Source organism: Pristis pectinata, chromosome 11, assembly GCF_009764475.1.
Source record: "Pristis pectinata isolate sPriPec2 chromosome 11, sPriPec2.1.pri, whole genome shotgun sequence".
Lineage (NCBI taxonomy): Eukaryota > Metazoa > Chordata > Chondrichthyes > Rhinopristiformes > Pristidae > Pristis > Pristis pectinata.
Window position 1 is genome coordinate 26,202,245 of NC_067415.1, and position 20,609 is coordinate 26,222,853.

General features: G+C 40.9%; 1 protein-coding gene across 5 annotated transcripts in view; it reads left to right on the forward strand.

Annotated features, from left to right (window-relative positions):
• Nucleotides 1-20,609, forward strand: part of LOC127576201 (protocadherin Fat 4-like) — a 108,927-nt gene that overhangs the window by 78,413 nt on the left and 9,905 nt on the right. For 2 of the 5 annotated variants that reach the window (XM_052026615.1, XM_052026616.1), the window contains exons 12-14: nucleotides 3,011-3,135; nucleotides 8,721-8,941; nucleotides 12,052-12,304. The exons of 1 other annotated variant lie outside the window; for it this stretch is intronic. In XM_052026615.1, the coding sequence (XP_051882575.1) occupies nucleotides 3,011-3,135; nucleotides 8,721-8,941; nucleotides 12,052-12,304 (599 nt within the window). The remainder of the gene's footprint in view (nucleotides 1-3,010; nucleotides 3,136-8,720; nucleotides 8,942-12,051; nucleotides 12,305-20,609) is intronic. 2 more of the 5 variants (XM_052026617.1, XM_052026618.1) reach the window with 2 other exon arrangements.

Consider the following 20,609-nt stretch of genomic DNA (forward strand, 5'->3'; position numbering starts at 1 on the left):
AGTTGTTTTTGGGCACACATAACCCATACCACCCATTGTATTTCATGCAGTAACACGCCTGCCAGAGCCTGCGAGCCTTGCTTCATCATTACTTTTCTGGTCCCCATTTACTTGCCCTATTCTCCCTTAGGCTCTCACCTCCAGCCTTGGGTGCATTGATCGCTGCCAAGCCCCACCCTATCCTACAGACCACCTCAACCAAAATGTTTGTTGCCCTCCACTAACTAATTTTCATTGGCAGGCAATGAATAAAGTGCTTTTATAGAGCTGACCATTTAGCCATGTTTTCTGGGTCTGTAATTCTGCTACCAGGACAAGAGGAACCAGTCTTCATAAACATTTTGAGAGCAGGGAAATGAAACTAAAGAAATACACAGGCAGCTTCCCATCTATATTCTAGTACTAGCAGTGGAGTTATAACTTCATGTATTATTGTCTACAATATATGTTCATTATTTCTTAAGTGGGGGTGAGAACAGCTACAGTTTGATTTTGTGCTGAGAATGTTAGAACAGGCTCTCCTTGAAATGCAATAATGTTTATGCTGAAGAAGTGTGACATACTATCATTGTGAAATAATTTGTGTTTATTATCCATAAATTATACAATCATTATCTTTCATATAATTATTAAGAATGATACACAATTGAAATTTGTTGAAAATATTGCCTTTTTCAACAATAAAGTTTCAGAGGTGGTTTCTTCTTAGTTGGAGGTTCGTGGCTGCTGAGATAGGAATTAGTTTGAACCATCCTTCAAGACCAAATTCAGCACTGGATAACCAGCAAATGTCCAAGGCAAGAGACTGAATGGGTGCTGATTTCTGGTTCTTATCAGGTTACTTTGCATGAGCTGCAATCCCAGACCGCCATAGGCAGTCTACCTGAGTAGAGTCTTTAATTTCTGGTCTTCTGCCTTGTTGGCTGCAGTCCTTCTGTAACTGCCAGAGGGATGAAGGGATTAGAGTGGGTAGAGTTGGACTGGACCTATAGTGGCTGACCACAACTCTAACTGAGTGGGTTGTCTTATATCCTGTATACATTTTTCAAAAACTATTTCAGCTTGATGACCACCAGAGAAAAGTTCTGAACGGAACAGGCAATAGGAGCTGATCTATTTTTCTGAGCTTGGTTTCTCATTTAAACAATCCAGGGGCCTAACTCCAATATCCTGGAAGCCTAGAAAGTGAGCCTCATGAACTTAGCAGTGGAGTCAATGGCTGTGCAGGTTCCTGCAGGCTGTGCACTACTACATTAGTATGCCCAGTGAATGGGTTACTAATGCGCAACACCAATTCCAAGGAGTCAGATAATTTTCTCCATAAAAGCCCACAAAGGATTTTTCAACTTATTTTTGTGTGCTGCACGAGCTGCATAACTTTGCTTTGCAACCCAATCAACACAAGGAATGAGAAATGTTGTGAAATGAGCCTCATTGATAGCACTGATGGCACGGTGAATGGTGAAGCAGATGAGGTCCAACTGAACTGTTTGGCAGAAGCTAACTGAAGAGAACTTCTGCAGAATAATCCAGACTCCCCTGTTGTAAGGATTGTGTCCAGATGTAGCCCAGTCCCTTCACCATGCAATCAAGAGCAATCTGCCCAAAATCAGTACCTTGACCTACATTATGAAGTCACCAGCAAAACACAAATCTCAGATAGTATCTTGGTTTTAATAGCTGACAAAAATAGCTGCATATTATTGTCATCTCGTTTAAAGTTCCTAGTCCTTTCAGTGAACTGCTCTAATGAAATGTTTTCCCAGTAATGGAGAAGAAAAACTGATGGTTCCTGATTGGTGATCTCCAGCAGTTTGGATCTGACAGGAAGCATGTGCAGACTGTAATAATTTGTTGTCTGGAAGTCTGGATCAGATATTTTTTAAAATCCATCATTGGAGGCATTGGTTCAGGGTGTCACAAGAATTCGAAAATGAGATGAGGCACAGAAAACATTTTCAACTTTGGCTTCAATCACCCTGGGCTTCCTGATCCCGTAGCTAGGTGGCAAGGCTTCAGCGCCAAGTAGGACTCAGCCAGCATACTGGACGGCTTTCTTCAGAATGCACTGACAGTCTTTGATTAGATCCAAAGCTAAGGTCCCATCTCTTGTCAAATTCAGGAGGATTTATCAAAGCTTTTAAATATCTCCCAGAGGCAAACATTTAAAACTATTAAAATTAAGTAATTCTAAAATAAAAACTATTAATTAAAATTTTTAAAAAGAAATTTGACTAAAATACTAACTAATAATGAAAAACATCAAAATAAATTTTAAAAATCTTGCCTTTCTCTTATGCAAAAAGTGCAGATGCTGGAAATTAAAAACAGAAAATGCTGGAGATTCTCCACAGGTCAGGCAGCATCTATGGAGAGGATTTTAGGTTTCGTGCTGATGAGCTTTTACTTCCTAATCTCCATAGTCAAGTGAATAGAGATTCCAATCCTATGCCAGTCTGACTAGTGCAGGATCACAGAGGTGGATTCCCCAGCAGAATGGATTTCAGCTGTGTGGAGTCTAGTGAAGAAACTGAGTGACAGCTTCTGAGAAACTGAATGACGTGTTGTAATGTAAAACTATCCAAAGTCAGAAGTTGGAATGTGGGATCCTATAAGGATTATTGCTGGGATCATTGTTGATTTTGATTCAAAACCACAAATTTCTAAATTTGTAAAAACCCTGAATTGGGTAAAGGCAATGGTCTCTACAGAGGAGGCTGGTACAAATTAAAAGTCCATCTGAAGGGGGATAGATTTAGCATATCATTTTCAGTATAGGTCAGTGTGAGGTGTTACATTCTGATAAGAGGTAAAACAAAGTCATACTGTATGTGATTCAGAAAATAACAACCAATGTGGGACTTGGGAACCAAGGGACATTCAAATGCCGGTTCTGTTTGCTGTATACTTCCTGTAATTCCATATTATTGCTAAGACAGTAAAAAGCAGACGACCAGGATCTTTAGATTATTCTAAACTCAAGATTTTTAAAGTTTCCATGTACCTATAGTTGTCCTCGTTTGGATGGAGCTTGTCAAGATAAAGCATGTGCCAACAATGGAGTCTGCCTTGATCGTTGGTCTTTCTACCTATGCCAGTGTCCTGAAGGTTTTACTGGACCACACTGTGAAAAAGGTATGTGCTTTTTCTAACCATTCCAGGAGAAGTAGTAAAATCAGCATATGTAATGAAAAACAATTGACTAGAATAAATGTACAGTGTTGTATAACACTGAAAATATTTTACTTAAATTATTCTGTACAACAGGTAAGGAAACAATGAATAGATGGATAACAGGAAGAAGAATACAAAATATTTACCTAAAAAGGTAGTATGTTAAAATGTTAAAGAGCCTACGATATTTTAATGGTGCAGTTATGTAGTAACTTTCACATGAATGCAAGAAATGATATGTGAGGAACTTTAATCTAATATACAAGATATAAAGTTAGTGGTTCCGTTTAACCACTCATTTGACACACTATCTGGTTTTACTGCCCATTTCCCACCCTGCTGATTTTAATGCAGATTCTCATCTGCTTCCTCAGAAGTTAGTGTTAGTATTATTGTTATTATTGTCACATGTACCAGGATACAGTGAAAAGCTTTTGTTTTGTGTACCATCCAGACAGATCATGCCATACGTAATTACATCAGGGCAGTAAAACAAAACAGAATGCAGAACAGTGTTGCAGTTACAGAGAAAGTGCAGTGCAGATAGACAAATAAAGTGCATGGGCCACGACAAAGTAGATTGGGAAATTAAGAGTTCAAGAGTGTTAGAGCAATTGAGGAGGCAGCTACCCACTGCCTGGTTTGGACAAAGTAAGAGGCATTTCAGCAAGGTGCTCTCAAGCCTGGTTAACTCGTCCTCAGGAGACTCTTGGTTCAGGGTGAGTGCTGCAGATTGCAAGGCAGGTCAGCCAGTAATACATCATCTACGGAAAAAAGGCCTGTGCTACTAATATCAATATTTGCATAAGGCCCTTCCTGACCATTGTTACAATATTATGAATGGTGATAAAGAGAAGGAAAAACCCAATCAAACCATTCAGTTTATCTTTTCCTGGAAAGCTGGACCTAGAAATTATATCATAGTGTGCAATGTTTCTCAGTACTATATGAGGGATTTTTTAAAAAACCTGTTGCTAAACAGAATCAGGTACTTTGTATGGACTTCCTGAAATTGGATGCAGGCTCCCAGTGCACAAACATGCATTGGTGATGGAAATGTGCAGAAAATGGCAGCAAACAGTTTGGGCCATGCAGGGCTTCCCTCGAGGGTTCAGGCCTGCTTCACCATTATTTCGAGGGCCTGAGCTGAGTTTCTGCCAGGATGTCTGAGATACCATCTTTGTCATAGAGAGATACAACATGGAAACAGGCCCTTCAGCCCACCAAGTCCACACCAACCATCACCTTCCCATTTACATTAATCCTGCATTATTCTCCCTACTTTCTCATCAGCTCCCCCAAGATTCTACCCACTCTACCCAAAGTACATGTCTTTGAGATGTGGGAAGAAAGTGGAGCACCCAGAGGAGACCCATGTAGTCACAGGGAAAATGTGCAAACTCCACACAGACAGCACCTGAGGTCAGGATTGAACCCAGGAATTTGGCACTGTGAGGCAGCGATCTTCATTGATTTTATTTTAGACAGTGAATACTCCACCTACCCCTTTTGTTGCTGGTATTCTCATGGTCCTGGGGTCATCCCTTTGACCAATCCAACCTCACCCCATTATCTCTTGTCCACTTCCTGTGAACCTACCATCCTAGCTCCCCCACAATCAACTCCCTTGCCTCCACAATCCTCTCTTATTACCCCTGCAGCTTTTCCCTGTCATCTCAAAACTGCTTTCAAACTCCCTTGACTCTCTTATCCCAGCCCTTTGATATCCTTTTCCCCAACTCCTTGTTCCTTTCTCCCAGCTGCATATTCGAGGAAAGCCCATCGTGTGAGGTAAGGCCTATTCTACCACACAACACCTTGGGCCTTGCATACAATGGAATATCAAGAGTCTCGCACAAAATCAGCCAAGCACCCGTGTGGTCTTCGTCCCCACAGTTTTTTCACCATTGGCTCTTGAATAACTTTGGGGGTTTTGCTTTCAATATGCTATGCAAAAGATCAATCCTATGCTAAATACTTCCTGACAGATCTGAAATCTTTCACCAGTTTGTACCATGTTCCCTTTGCTAGGTACTATGTTTTAACTTGAGACAATACTTAACCTATCTCAAGATCTCTTAGTCCATGCCCCTCCAAAACCAGAGTCCAATTTTTTCCAACCCTTTCTCCTTTGTTAACTTCTCAGCTCCTTTTGACACTACTGATTATATTTGTCACGAATGACCTACATTAATGCTTCCATGTGCCTCTGGGACTGGAGCAGCTCACAACATAACGGGCATACCAAAACACGATACCATTTCAGCACAGTGGACTCATGTCTGTGTGGGTTTCCTCTGGGTGCTCCGGTTTCCTCCCACTTTCCAAAGACATACAGGTTAGGAAGTTGTGGGCATGTTATGTTGGCACCGGAAGCGTGGCGACACTTGCGGGCTGCCCCCAGAACACTACGCAAAATATTCATTTCACTGTGTGTTTCGATGTACATGTGACTAATAAATATATCTTATTTTATCTACTAATCTTACATTATGCTTGTTGAGGAGGTACCAAGAGGGCACTTTAGAAATTCTGGCATGGATGCATGTGAATTCCAAACCATTTAATCTCATCTGCATTGCCCGTTATGTACCATTGTTCTTCTCTCCCTGGACACCATTGTCTCACTCCATGTGAATCTTAATTGCTTCACCAGGCTAAAGTTGCTCCACAGTCCCCCACCTGCTCACAGTTTATTATCACTTTAATGTCACACTTTAGTTCAGTGTTAACGTTACTTATGAGGATCAGAAACAATCAGCACCAATTTCTGCAGCTTTTTTCTCTGTTCAGCTCCCTTATCCAACATTATTTCTCTAATAACTTCCTCTCCTTCAGATAATTATTAATGTATGGCTTAGTTACGCAGGTAGCTTGACTAGGACAATGACGAGGACAATTTAGGGAAAGAGTCAGACCAATTAGGTGAATGGACTGAAACATGGAACATTGATATTTAGAAAATAAATGTGAAATAACAAACATGGGAAAAGATTGCATGAGGTACTGTCTGTTGAACAGGAAAAGGATTTGGGTGGGATTATTGATCATTCACTGATATTTCCGGTCCACAAGAAGCTCTCACAAAAAGGCTAGCCCATTACTGGCATACATCCTGACTACATGTTGAAGCAAACTATCCTAACCTTTTAGAAAGCATTCTTGAGGTCACGTTTGGAATGTTGTTTACAGCCTTGGCAAGCTAGCTTTAAAAGGATACTGTTGCATTTGAAAAGTTCACAAAAGAACACCAGTAGGAGCCAATTTTTTACCTCAGGTATTTAATTCAATTTTAATTTAGTTGTTAACTCCCCAAGACCTGCCTGAATCATTATTTTACTGTCTAATCCCACATCCTAATTACTTCCAACCAAAGGTGCAACCTTGGATGGATGAGTGGAGGACACCAGGAGTAGAAGAGGAGAATTACATTCCAATAGATGGGGACAAAAGCCTGGATCAATTGAAATGTTTGAGACTGAAAATAACAGATTTCTGTAGCTCAGGCAGTATCTAGGGTATGGGAGGGACAGATAAAAGAAGTTGGGATACAAATTGCCCATTATTTGATAGCATGATAAAGAAAAAAAATAATAGGATTAAATATCATACTCCAGGTTCCCCCATGCTCTGTTCATGAGTGAATGTGATATCCACACACAGGCTCATTTCCAGCTTGAGTTGCCGGATAACATTCATGGGCAGGAGCTCTCCTTGACTTCCTTTCTTTCCTGGCATACAGATAGCTGTTGTAGCACTCCTAATGTTAAGCTCACAGATTCAGCAAAGGTCTAGAGAGGAACATGATGTTGAGCCTATTTTTGTTGGTGATTTAGGAGTGATGATTGAGGTTTAACCGTATCCCACAAAGACTACAGAAATCCCACTGCTTTTAGTTGGTAACTAGAGTGTATTTTACTATTTAATTGATAAGGGGATATCGCAAGGCCTATTCTAGTGTCCATTATTCTCACAGCACCAGTACTATCTTCCAATTAGATGGTGTCTTACTCTGATAGAAGGTCCCTTTCAGGAACAATATCAGGCAATATTCGACACTGACCCACATGAGGGAATATTAGAGAAGTGATCAAAAGCTTAGTCAAAGAAGTGGGTGCTTAAAGTAGGACAGAGAGGTAAATAGTGAACGGCTTAAATAGGAATTTCAAAGTTTTGCTGAAGACATAACCACCAATCAAAATCATGATTGTGAGAGAAGCTGAGGTCGAAAGTATAAATTTCCTTGAAGGCTGTAGGGCTTAAAAAGTGTGCAGAAATGGGTAATGGTGAACCCTTGGAGGAATTTGATTACAAGGATGAGAATGTTAAATTTGAGATGTTTGTTGGTCTGGGAGCCAGTGCAGGCCAGTGAGCACAGGGAGATCAATGAGCTTGGCTCTGTGTGAGCCACTCAAATCCCAAAAATTAAGCAGGCAGGTGCAGCATGTGGTTAGGAAGGCAAATTACTTGGCCCTTATTGCAAGAAGGTTGGAGTTTAGAAATAGGGAAGTATTGCTACAATTGTACAGGGTATTGGTGAGGATCACCTGGAGTACTGGCACAGTTTTGTTTCCTTTATTTAAGAAAGGATTTACTGCCGTTGGAGGCAGTCCACTGGGCTAATTCCTGGGATAGAAAGGTTGGCTTATCATGAGCAAGTAAGAAAATTAGATCTATGTTTTTTGGAGTTTCAAAGAATGGGGTGGTAATCTTATTGAAACATATAATATCTTTGAGGAGCATGACAGAGTAGATGTTAAGAAGCTTCCACTGGTGGGAGAATCTCGAAAGAGAGGACATAGTTACAGATTAGGGGGTGGTCATTTGAAACTGAGTTGTGCAGGAACATCACCTCACGGAGGCTGGTGAATCTCTGGAATTCTCTATCCCAGAGGGCTGTGGAGGCTAAACGATTAAGGGTATTTAAAGACAAATCAGATGTTTTTGTTTGAAAGATCAGGGAATTGAGAGCTATGGGGAACTGGCACAGAAGAGGAGATGAGGCCTGGGGCAGTTCAGCCATGATCACATTGAATGGCAAGGCAGGCTTGAGGGGCCAAGTGGCCCCTCTTATGTTCTTATGTTCTTATGAGACAGGATACAATCATCAGAGCTTCAGAAAGTTGGCATTGACATGGCCGAGTGGGAAGTTTACAGATGTATGAATGGTATCCTCCTGTGTTGTATAATTCTATGACAAGGATGAATTCAGACAATTACATTTCAGAAACATTGATGGCTTCATTTTGTGGGCAATAGGGTCTAGAAGCTGGAAGAGCAAGAGCAGGAAGGCCAATTAATGAAGGTAAGTGGACGTAAGTGTATGTTGCAGCAGCAGGTGTGTGATTGAGGAAGGCAGGATGAGATGCACGTCTTTAAATCCTGCAGGAGAGAATCTTAGGCCCAGAAATAACAGAAGAATGTTGTCCCGATGTCAAGGCAATGGCAACAAAAATGAACTCAGCATCCTTAGAAGCTAAAAGAACATGATTTGTGTCATGATTAGTAACATGGCCAGCATGATAACTATTTGTCTTTAAATGCAGTTATTTCTCCAGATACAGCAATCAGTCTCAATGGACAATCTCATCTTGATTATTTCATTAAAGAAAGTTATAAACGTGCACAACTACTTAAAAGTCATAGAAGGAAAAGGAATCAAAAAGGAGCTGATGATGCCAACAGTATTGAAGTACAGTTCAGAACACAGTCCACAAACGGAATTCTCTTCCACCTGCAAGGGAACAGAAGCTACGCCATCGTCAAGGTAAATTTGTTTTGAATATGGTAATCAATAGAATAAAACTAAATAATAAATCATTTCCTGAGTGAATGTTAAGTGCAGTGAAGTCATGTTATGAGTACTAAGTGCTATAAAGGAGTTCCAAAATAATTCTAATTTTCTGCTTCTATTTTCATGTACTTTCAGTTCACATTTGCTAAAAATTTTTAACAATGTAATGATTCGAGCATTATCAGAAGTAAATGAATCACAGCAAGATGTTTGCTGGGATGATCTAAACAGTCAGTTTCTAGAAAGTTCTTCATTGGGGAGAAGGAGAGAGAGAGATGGAGAAAGGGGATTTGAACATGAGGCCAAGATTGCAGAAGATATAACCCATGGTGGTGGGATGTCAAGAGTGAGGGGCACATAAAGGGCTGAGTCAGATTAATGAAGAGTTTAGCAGAGGTGGGAGAAAGTGCTGGTGGAATTACAGAGCTATGGAAGCATGAGATGTTGAAGGGATTATAAACACCAAAAGGAATTTATAACAGAAAGTCAATTTAGGACAGCAACGACATTGGAGTTGGGAAGGTGGCACTTGGTATAGGATTGAACTTGGGCCACAGAATTTTGTATAAGTTGAAAGTTATAAGAGATTGGAGGTTCTCCAGAACAATTGATGGACTGGTCTTGCCTGGCTCTATTTTTATTTATACTTTCATGGCCAAAGAATCTTCTGCAGTGACCTTTCTCACCATATCTGTCATCTGCAGGCTGCTCCTCAGCAACACCATTTACAACCACAATGTCACATGTATACTGTCATACATATACCTCACTGCCACTTCTCCTTTTCCCTTTACTGCCTTTGGCTGAGCAGGCTGATTGGCCATTATAAGCCCTAGATAAGTCAAAATTAAATATTCAAAGGTTTGCTTCCATCCCTGTCACTAACAACATTCTCCAGTCATCAATTACATCCCCCATTCTGGTCACTGCCTCGGGATGAATCAAACCATTTGCACCCTGACATCCCATCTGAGTCTGATTCCATATCCCATCCATCACCTTGACTCCTTAGTTGACTTCCATAAAATTGCTTGTGTCTGCTCCTGCATCAGCCCGACTGCATCTGAAGCCCACATTCATTTAATGCACCGAGAATCAACATGGATTTTTAGGAAGCAGCCCAGAAGCTCTAACTTGTGTTATTTATCACAAATACATTTATGGTTAAGCACTCCCATTCCAGATGAAGTGTGTTTCTTCTCTCTTTCCCTCAAACAATGATATTTAAAACAGTCTGATTTAAATCCTGGAGGATCCCAGTTGACTCCTAGCAGCTTCAGATGTCAAGAATATGAAAAGATGTTCATGAATGATTATGTAGATCATTGGAATAATGTTTGATAAACTTACTGCAACAATGAGGGCATTGAGGGCATAGGTTTAAGTTAGACGGCATAGTTTTAAGGTGAGAAGGGAAAGATTTAATAAGGGCAATTTTTTCATCCAGAGGGTGCTCAGTACAGGAAATGAGCTGCTAGAGGAAGTGGTTGAGGCAGGTACAATAACAATTTTTAAAAGAGAGTTGGACAGGTACATGGACAGGAAAGGTTTAGGAGTTATGGGCCAAACACTGGCAAATGGGACCAGCTTGGATGGGCATTTTGGTCGAAGTGGACCAACAGTTTTCATACTGTATGACTCTAATACATAATTACCCAAAAGAAGTGTATTCAAATTGCATGACGCTCTGCTCTTTTTATGTGAATTCACTCAAAACTCTGCTGCCTGTACCCTAACATGCAGCAAGTTCTATCCACTTGTCCCCCTTCTGCTTTCTTACATTGGGCATTGTTTACAAGGTATCTCAGTTTCTGATGGCACCTGGCATACATAGTCCTGCCTCTCCCTATCTCTGTAATATCCTCAAACCCTATCACCTACAAGGCATCTGTGCTTCTCCATTTCTGGCCTCTTCACTATCCCCAATGTAATTGCTCTACACTTGGTGCCACGCTTTCAGCTGCCATTACCTTAGGGTCTGGAATTCCAACCCTCCTTCCCCATCCCCAATCCCCTCTACCCTCTAACTCCCTGTCCTTCTTTGAAACACTCCTGACAACCAAATTCTTTGACCAAACTTTTAGTCATTTGCCCTAATATCACTTTATGTAGCTCTGACTTTTTTTGATTGAATCTGCCCCAGTGGAGTACTTTGGAATGTTCACCACATTAAGAGTGCTATATAAATGAAAGTTGTTGTTGGAAAAAGTTCCTGTAGTGGAGGAGCACTGCATAACTCAGCTGGCTAATGCTAGTAAGATGTAGGTTTGCATATAACCTAAACCACTGAAGTAGAAGTCTCCTCTGTCTGTCTGTCGTGATGTTTCTACATAAAATTAATTCAAGCAATTTGAATTTGGATCTAAATAGAATCACAGTTAAATAAAAACACTGATCATCTATTCTGTAAGAAAAGTTGATATGAATGGAAAAAATGTTGCACCGATATTATTCTGGCATATTGCTGTTGCAGGGAAAGGGAGTTTTTCACATTTTGGCATCAAGTTAGTAAACAATCTGTACAATAAAGCTCTGTGACATGTCAATATTTATTATTTGTGCTTTTGCTTAAATTTTTTAAAGTTGTTTTCTTCCATTTGGCTGTACCCTTTTCTTCTTCCAATTTTTATAAGACTTGCTACAAGATATCTGCAGATGCAAGTACTGTTTGAGGAGCTACCTTCATTCTCTAGCACCTTGAGACCTAACATGGATTACAATCTCATCTCGAGAGGGTAAAAGGGTTAAGAACAATTTGTAATCTCTGACCAAAACTATTAGAAGTCAAGTTAGTGTGCAAAATCCATGCTAAACCAAATAAATCCAAAAACAAAGTCAGATGCAGTGAATATAAAGTTAACCTCTCTGTGGGATACAGATCTACAAAGCAAATGATAATAGCATTAATCCTGGGATTACCTTTACTCGAAAAGCATCTGGCATATTTGGTACTATATGCACCCCAGCATGGAGAAGGGTCATTGATGTAAATAACTTCCTATTGGAACAGAGGCAAGAAGTGAGATTTAAAATTAGAAACAAAAATGTGATTTGAAATAAACATGATTTATTGTTTATTTTAGATCTTGGAAGGAAGGATAATCTTCATTGCTAATGCTGGCTCGGCAGGTTACATTGAGCATCATTTGCCAGATATCTCGGTCTCTGATGGCACCTGGCATATTTTCAAAATGGAGATCGGTAGCTTTGTCACCAGACTTGTTCTTGATCAAAAACACCATGAAAACATCACCATTCCCATGGGAGGAATTGAAGTGTCCACCTTTTCATTAGGGTGGTCACCAGTATCACGGATTGACAATCTGAGTGAACCAGGTGAAATATTTTTGATTTAAAGCTATGAACTATGTTTTTGTTCCACAAACATTTTATCAACATATTTTAATTAAAACTGGCAACACATAAAAGCAAACAGTTGAATTCTAGTTGTGTGAAATTGCTTTGATAATCTGGAGATGTTCATTAATTGTTTGCTGATCAGTGTGTCCCATTTCACATGAGGGATTACCATCAAAAATTCCTTAGTACCCGATACATCAGACAATATTAAATCGGCCTTATACAAGGCTTTTATTTTTTGTTCATTGCTTTAATGTAGAGTTTGGTCTGGTGTTGCAGCCAGGCCTAGGGATCTGCAGGGAAAGAGGCTTGGGTGGGGTGCTGTCAGGGCGATAGCTGTCTACTACCAATCGCTAGTACTGGTGCCAGAGAAAGGGCCTGTGATTAGCTGTCTGGTAGGGTGAAGGGTGTTCAAGGATCAGGCTTTGCGAGGGTCCTAAACTTGTGGTGGGGGGGTAAAGGGTCAGTCCCATGGGGAGGGGTGGTTGGTCCAAAGGGTTCCAGTAAGTAAATAAGGAGGCTACCCGAGTCATGTCCACAGCATCAGTCTGGGACTACCAGGGAGACCCCCACTGAAGTCACACAGGACCAGGCCTCACAGGCCTCACAGGCACTGTGAAACCTGCTTCTGCTGGAGTACCCAGGCCGATCCAACATAATGTTGGACACCACCTGGGTCATCTGTGTGATATAGCATATGTAAGGAGGAATTTGGAACAAGAATCGTGGATTTCATTTCCACAGTGTCAATCCCAGTTCCCTGAACATAGGTAAAATATTAAATCACCAGAAGAAGTTTAAATTCTAAATGTTAATTGGTTGTCCAATATGTAAGACTTTATATAAACATTTATTTAATTTCATGATACATAGTCAAATTCAAGAAGCAGAACATCTTTTCAACTTTTTAACCAGGTTGATTTAGAGTACAGAGCAACATTTTCAAATATAAGAAAGTAATGAACAGGAGGGTTTCACTATCAGTGTCAGAATAAAATCTGGTGGGAGAACACTGGGTGGAGCATCGTAAGCAGCTTGGAATAATTGGTCTAAATGGCCCTCTATGTAGGATATACTGTGCTATTTTGTGCTCTCCAGAGGCAAGAGTTTTTCAAAGCACTGAGCAGAAAAGCAATATAGCAACTAATTTGTGGGCAGAACTAATCATAGTCAAAGAATGAAGTTTTAGAAATGGGGAAGGAAGTAGAAAATTGGAAGGATTACATCAGGGCATTCTGAGAGCAGTAAAGCAGTAAAAAAAAGCAGTTACCAATTGAAGACGGGGAAGGAAACTATAAAAGAAAAGATGGACACACAGGAGTTCAAGGCAGAAGAGTAGCACCACGATAGACCATAAGAGGATTTGGAAGTGATGACAAAAAAAAATCACTTTTTGGTCAGAGGGATCAGTGGAGCTTGAAAAGGATGAGGTGATGGGAACTTGAAACTTTATGCAGGCGGGGACTTAGGCAGGAGCACTCTGAATCACTTAAAGCTTGCTTAAGGTTGAGACAGAGAGGTTGTTCAGCCAAACATTACAGATGTCAAGCTGCCAAGAGATGAGGATGTGGAATAGAGTTTCAGTGGTAATAGGGGAAAGTGGAGCAGAAGACAAAACATTTTACCAACTAGGCAGAAAAGTTGCAAACTGCTTTGCTTTTAAATTTCTATTATTAATTATAAATTAATTTGGCAGTGGCAGAAATAACAGATTAGAAGACATAGACATCTCTTACAGAGGGATAGGAAAAATGTTTATCATTTAAATGTTTGCAGAAGATAGTATTTAAGGATGCCTTCATGACAAACAATGCCCAAGGACCTGCTAAAGATAATTAGGCTAAAATAGGCTTTGCTATTTTATGATAATCTTGTGATCTGCAGTACGCTGGAGGAACAGATGCAATGAGCTTATGGTTGTCTTCCTAGCCAGTTCAGTTATGGGTTAGATAATAGTAGGAGAAATAATAGTAAGAGAAATGGAGTAATAATTGTAAGAGAAAAGGGACCAAGAGGGAAGGAGCTGTGTGAAGGAGAGAGCTGAGAGGGTGGAAAACTGGGTCGGGGTGGGAGAGTGAGAGCAAGTAATCCTTGATCTGGAAGGGCTGCCTAAGAAGAAGAATTAGAGTAAAAAATGTGGAAGAAATTTGTAGGAAGGAATCCATTTGAGGACAACACATAATATCATAATGAGTCAAAAGGAACATTTTAGTAGTTTGTAAATAATAGGGGGATTTTAAGATATCTTCTGATGACTAAAAGTAATCTTTATTTTACACCAAATGACAAATGATACTTTCCAGAATCTGTAGAGACAAAACAAAGGAAAAGATACATGGACACTCATATTTCATATCTTTCATGTGACATAGAAGGAGACTATTCAGCTCTTCAAGCTCAGAGCAATCCCATCATTCCCCTTCCCCCACTTATTTCCTTGTAATTTCTCACATGTCCATCAACTGTCCCCTGATTTTTGCACTGCCCCACTGACTAATTAGAGTAGCCAATTAACCTACCCACCAGCACATATGTTGGAGTGTGGGAGGAAATCGGGAGCAGCCAGGGAGAACCCATGCAGTCACAGGGAGAATATGCAAACTGCAGAAAGACAGCACCAAAGGTCAGGAATGAATCCAGGTCAATGGAGCTGTGAGGCAGCAGGACTACCTGCTGCACAGTTATGCCACCACTGAGACATAGCCGCCACTGACATATTTAATGTCAACATCTATCTTTTACCATTTTAATTATTAAATAAATAAGCATGTGAATCAAACAGACTGCAAAAGAGGGAACAAAAAATGCAGATGCTGGAAATTTGAAACAATAACAGAAAATCTTGGAAAATATTTAGCTGAACTGTCAGAAAATGCAATGGATTATGTCTTGCATTTCATGTGGGTCAGCATGAAATAGCCAGGCTGCAAGTAAGAAATAGATCATAACTCATAGCTCCACACAATGATACTGCTTAAACTTTACTGTATGCAATTAATAGCACTTAAAACTTGATTTGGAAATAAGTTTGTAAAGCACTCATTGGTTTGATGATGTCACTGTGAAAATGTTTATTCCCCCAGCTCTTTATACTTCAGAATCAGAATTAATATCACTGACTTAGATGACGTGAAATTTGTTGTTTTGCGGCAGTAGTACAGTGCAAAGACATAAAATTACTATAAATTACAAAAATGAATAAATAGTGCAAAGATAAAGGAATAACAAGGTAGTGTTCATAGGTTCATGGACTGTTCAGAAATCTTTCTTTTTTTTTCTTTTTTCAATCTTTTTATTAAATTTCAAATTAATACACATAGCAAAAGTGATTAGACACATGGTGCGAAGAGATCGGGATTACAATAATAACAGTTGATATATACAAACACTGGGAGTAAAATATATAATCTGAACCTCCCAATCTCTTACTAAGTGAGCATGATACAAAAGAATTTGAAAAGAAATTTAATTATATGAAAAGAGAACCCCCAAATTAAAAAAAAATTAATAAACAAAAGCAAACCAAAAACTTCAAAAAAAAAAGCTGGACTGTTATTTCTTCGGTTAAAAAAAACATTATTATGTCGTTAGCTCCGCTCCTCTATATTCAAAGGTTATTGAAAGGGATTCGAAAAAGGTCTGCTTATATCATATGGAAATACTGAATAAATGGAGACCGTTCAGAAATCTGATGGCGGAGGGGAAGAAGCTGTTCCTGAATCATTGAGTGTGGGTTTTCAGACCTCCTGATGGTAGTAACAAGAAGAGGGCATGTCCCGGGTAGTGTGGGTCCTTATTGATGGATGCCGTGTTCTTGAGGCCCTGCCTCTTGAAGATGTCCTTGATGGTGGGGAGGGTTGTGCCCATGATGGAGTTGGCTGAGTCTACAACCTCTGCAGTCTCCTGTGATTCTGTGCATTGGAGCCTCCTTACCGGGCTGTGATGCAACCAGTCGGAATGCTCTCCACTGTACATCTATAGAAATTTCCAAGAGTCTTTAGTGACATACCAAATCTCCTCAGACTCCCAACGAAGTAGAGCCACTGGCATGCCTTCTTCATGATTGCATCAATGTGTTGGACCCCAGATAGATCCTCTGAGATGTTGATGCCCAAAAACTTGAAGCTGCTCAGCCTTTCCACCGCTAACCCCTCAATGAGGACTGGTGTGTGTTCTCCCAACTTGCCCTTCCTGAAGTCCACAATCAGTTCTTTGGTCTTGCTGACATTGAGTGCGAGGTTGTTATTGTGACACCACTCAATCAGCCAATCTATCTCACTCCTGTACGCTTCCTCATCACCATCTGAGATTCTCCCAACAGTGGTGTCATTGGTGAATTTATAGATGTCATTTGAGCTATGCTTGGCCACTCAGTCATGAGTGCAGAGAGAGTAGAGCAGTGGGCTAAGCACGCATCCTTAAGTTTTATATTTATATAAAATGGCAGAGAACTTCCATTACATAGCTCGACATTGTGTTCAACAATGTGCTCCGTGTGACACGATTTTAAGTGAAAGCTATTGTGATAGAAAATCTTTTACTTATCATGTAGAACTTGAAGTCTGATATTTCCATTCCAGGTCCTCCTAGCATCTAATCCACATTCACAATGAGGTATCCAGACATGGGACATGCAAAGCATCACTGGATGCTCCACATTGCTTTTCATTGGACTGACCACTCATCCAAAAGCAGGCTTCACAGCAGGCATTCCTTAAAACAGACTCGCTTGAGCAAGTCCCAGTTAACGGAGCCCAACACAGAGAATTTCAGGCTCTGCAAGCCCATGCCCTCCCACAAACCCACACTCCCAAAAATTATAGCCTTATTCTCAGCCGCCAACTCAATTGCAACCCCAAATGCCCTCACCCACCAGGAGCAATCATGAAACTCACCATGGAGACACCAGAGACTGCAAGTACTGGAATCTGGAGCAACACACAAATGCTGGAGGAACTCAGCAGGTCAGGCAGCATCTGTGGACAATTGATGTTTCATCGCAACAAGATGAAAAGTCGACTGTCCATTTCCCTTCATAGATTCTGCCTGACCCGCTGAGTTCCTCCAGCATCTTGCATGTTGCTCCATGAACCCCACCATCACTGTTTTGACCCAAGCCTCGTTCTCAATCACTCTCTCCTTGACTGATGGCATGATCCCAACCCCTCCACACCCCCAAACTCAGTCTTTTCTCCCAAGAAACCCACACCCACTTTGACCTGCAAAGTTGGCATGTATCCCCCTTGTTTCCTTTTGTGTGCCCTGCATTGACTGAGGCATGAAGAAGGAAAGGCCTTTTCCTACATTAATTTTGCAAAGCCTTGAACCTCATCACTATGGAAGTTTGCATCAATGAGTCCTTAAAAGAAACCTATGCTGGTCATGCCAAGCCAAATTAAATGAATGTACCTCTTCATGCGCCAAATAATTCCTAGTACCTGCAAAGACTATAATACAAAAGATTGTGTCCAAAAGTAAAACTGATGTGCCAGAGTACAAAGTAAATACTGCAGATGCTGGAAATTTGAAATTAAAACAGAGAATGCGGGAAACACTCAGCAGGTCAGACGGCACATGTGGAGGGAGAAACTAAGTTAATGTTTCAGACTGTTGACCTTTCACCAGATGTGCTGCAGTTCTGATGAGTGTTGTGGAATACTGATTCTGATAGTGAAGCCGTCAAGTTGCACTGTGACCTGATGGACAAGATGCTTTGCAGAATTCTATTTTGCAAAATTTTCTTTCGCAGTACATAGCAAATATTACTTCAGAATGCACATAAAATTATTCTCCTTCAGCTATTCCACAATTTGTTACCCAGGTTTACAAAGTAACTAAAAAGACAATTGAAATAGTGAAATTAGTGCTTTTATCTTAATTTTTTCTCAAAATGATTATCTAGTTGATGAAAGCAACTACTTGAGTGTTTAAAGTGCCTTAAAGGCATAATGTACCTTTATAAGTCAAGTGAAACAAAATGTCTTTGCATCTTCACTGTTATAAAGATCAATACTCCAAGGTGACACTGATGGTAGCAGTGCTGGGTACTCACAGAACATGTGGGAAACATTAATTACACAAAACTCATTTTCTTGATCCGATTTGCAAGAGGCCAAATAGCCTACTCCTTCCTCTGTTTCTTATGTACCCAGAGTATGCTGCACAAGGGGTCGTTTCCAGGCGAAATCATGCCAATTGTGTAATTAGACTGGGCACTTTCAGTCACGGTCTATGTTATTGCACCTGACTTTTCCCAATGTCTGGCAGCACCAAATGACTACACTATTCAAGCAAATCCCATTTCCAACCATACCAACATAAACTGGAGTTCAAAGCTCAACGTCACTGCTGAGGTGGGAAGGTCTCAGTTGTAGGAGGACATTTCCCTATTTTGTTACTTTACTCATTATTTAAAGAGACAGAATGTTGACATCAAGAGACTTAACTGGATAGCTTCACTATTCATTAGAGACTGCTCAAACACTTTCCAAAAGGCACAGAATGTGCCAGACCTATAGAGAGGCTTTCTCCCACTTTTAGTTATTGAGATAATCTTTCAATGTGTGCTCCAGTGATGACCCCACTTTATTACTGCAGGTATCATTATGTTCATGACTGACCATTCGAGCTGGGTCAGGGACCTTGGAGTAAGAGACCCGGGTATGTCTTAAGGGCTTCCCTTAATAACAAACTTTTTATGACCAGGAAAGGTTTCAGTTTCGTCAATGGATCACAAGAAGAATATCCTGATGGTTAATGCCAGCTTTCTGGAAAGCACACATGATGCCTTCAACCTGAGGAAGTGCTGCACACTGCCCAGAGGGTTGAATGCTGGGAGACAAGGTCAACCCTCCACTTCCCAAGCTGGTCACGAGTCTCATCTACTTTAATTGCAGTGAGGAACGGGTGGCTTCTTGGGGTCTGGGATTTCTGACATTGTTGGCTTCCCATGACCACAGCAGATGAGCGCAAATACAAAGTAAGCCACCGTCAGTTGCAAAAAAAGGCAGCAGTTTGCAGCCTTCAGCAGTCCAAGGGCTCCTTGCAGCTCACACCAGGCAGATGCACAGACTGTTTCTTCATCCGCCGTATGATGCAGGAGGAAGTGCGACAAGGAGATCCTGAAGCCTGAGGGCCCTAAGGTGGAGGCTGGGCAGCAGCCAGGGGTAGATCCTGCTCAGTACTTGCAGTGTCAAATCCGAGCTGAGCAGAGGAGGAGAGCATTACTTACATGGGATGTAAGACACTCACTACAAAGACGGCTTTTCATAGGAACCTGTAATATCACAGTCCCCAGTGCAACCCAAGGGACGCTCTTCTCATGCAGACAGTCAGGACTGAGGATGACTTGCTTCCACTCTAGTTGTATGGGATCTGAGGTAACTGATGAGGACAATGTGGAAACCGCAGACTCTTCAATAGGTGGGGCAGGAGTTGCCTGACGGGGCAGGTGGATGAAAAACACAATGATGCTAGAAGGACTCAGTAGGTCAGGCAGCATCCATGGAGAATAGCAGGCGATCAACGTTTCAGGTCAGGACCCTTCTTCAGGCTGGTGAATGGGTAGTTTGTGAGGAGGTGTGCTCCTTCTGCAACATACACAGGGCCTCTGTGTGCTCCCAATGCACAGACTCAAGTTTCTCAATACCCCACCTCCACTTTCAATGGTTATGGGTCAGAGATTTCCAGAACCAGTGGGGTTGCTGCATCTCTTCAAGGAGTCTTTGAGCACATCCTTGAACCTTTACCTCTGATGAAGGATCTGAAACACTAACTGCTTCTCTTTCCACAGATGCTGCCTGACCTGTTGAGTTGTTCTAGCATTTTCTGTGTTTATTTCGGATTTCCAGCATCTGCAATTGTTCTTATTTTCTTTATTTGTGTCTGTCCGGTAATCTTTATGCATGACAGAGCTTGGAATAGAGCAACTGTTTTGGGCACTCTGCTGTTGGGCATGTGAATGACATCAACTGCCCAATGAAGCTGATTGAGTAAGATTTGGTCCTGAATATACGGAGGACTGGCCAGGGATAGAACTCTAACATTGGTTCATTTATCCTTCCAGTTAATATGGAAGGTTTCGCAGACACAGTGCTGGTGGTATTTTACAGTTCCTTGAGGCGCCTGCTGTAGGTAGTCCATGTCTCAGAAGCACACAGGAAGGCAGCAGTCACTGGCGCCTTTAGACCATGAGTTTTGTGCAAGGTTTGAGATCTTAATTTTCAAAAACCCTTTTCCTCGATCAGCCAAAGACATGCTAGTGCATTGAAAGTTGTGGAGC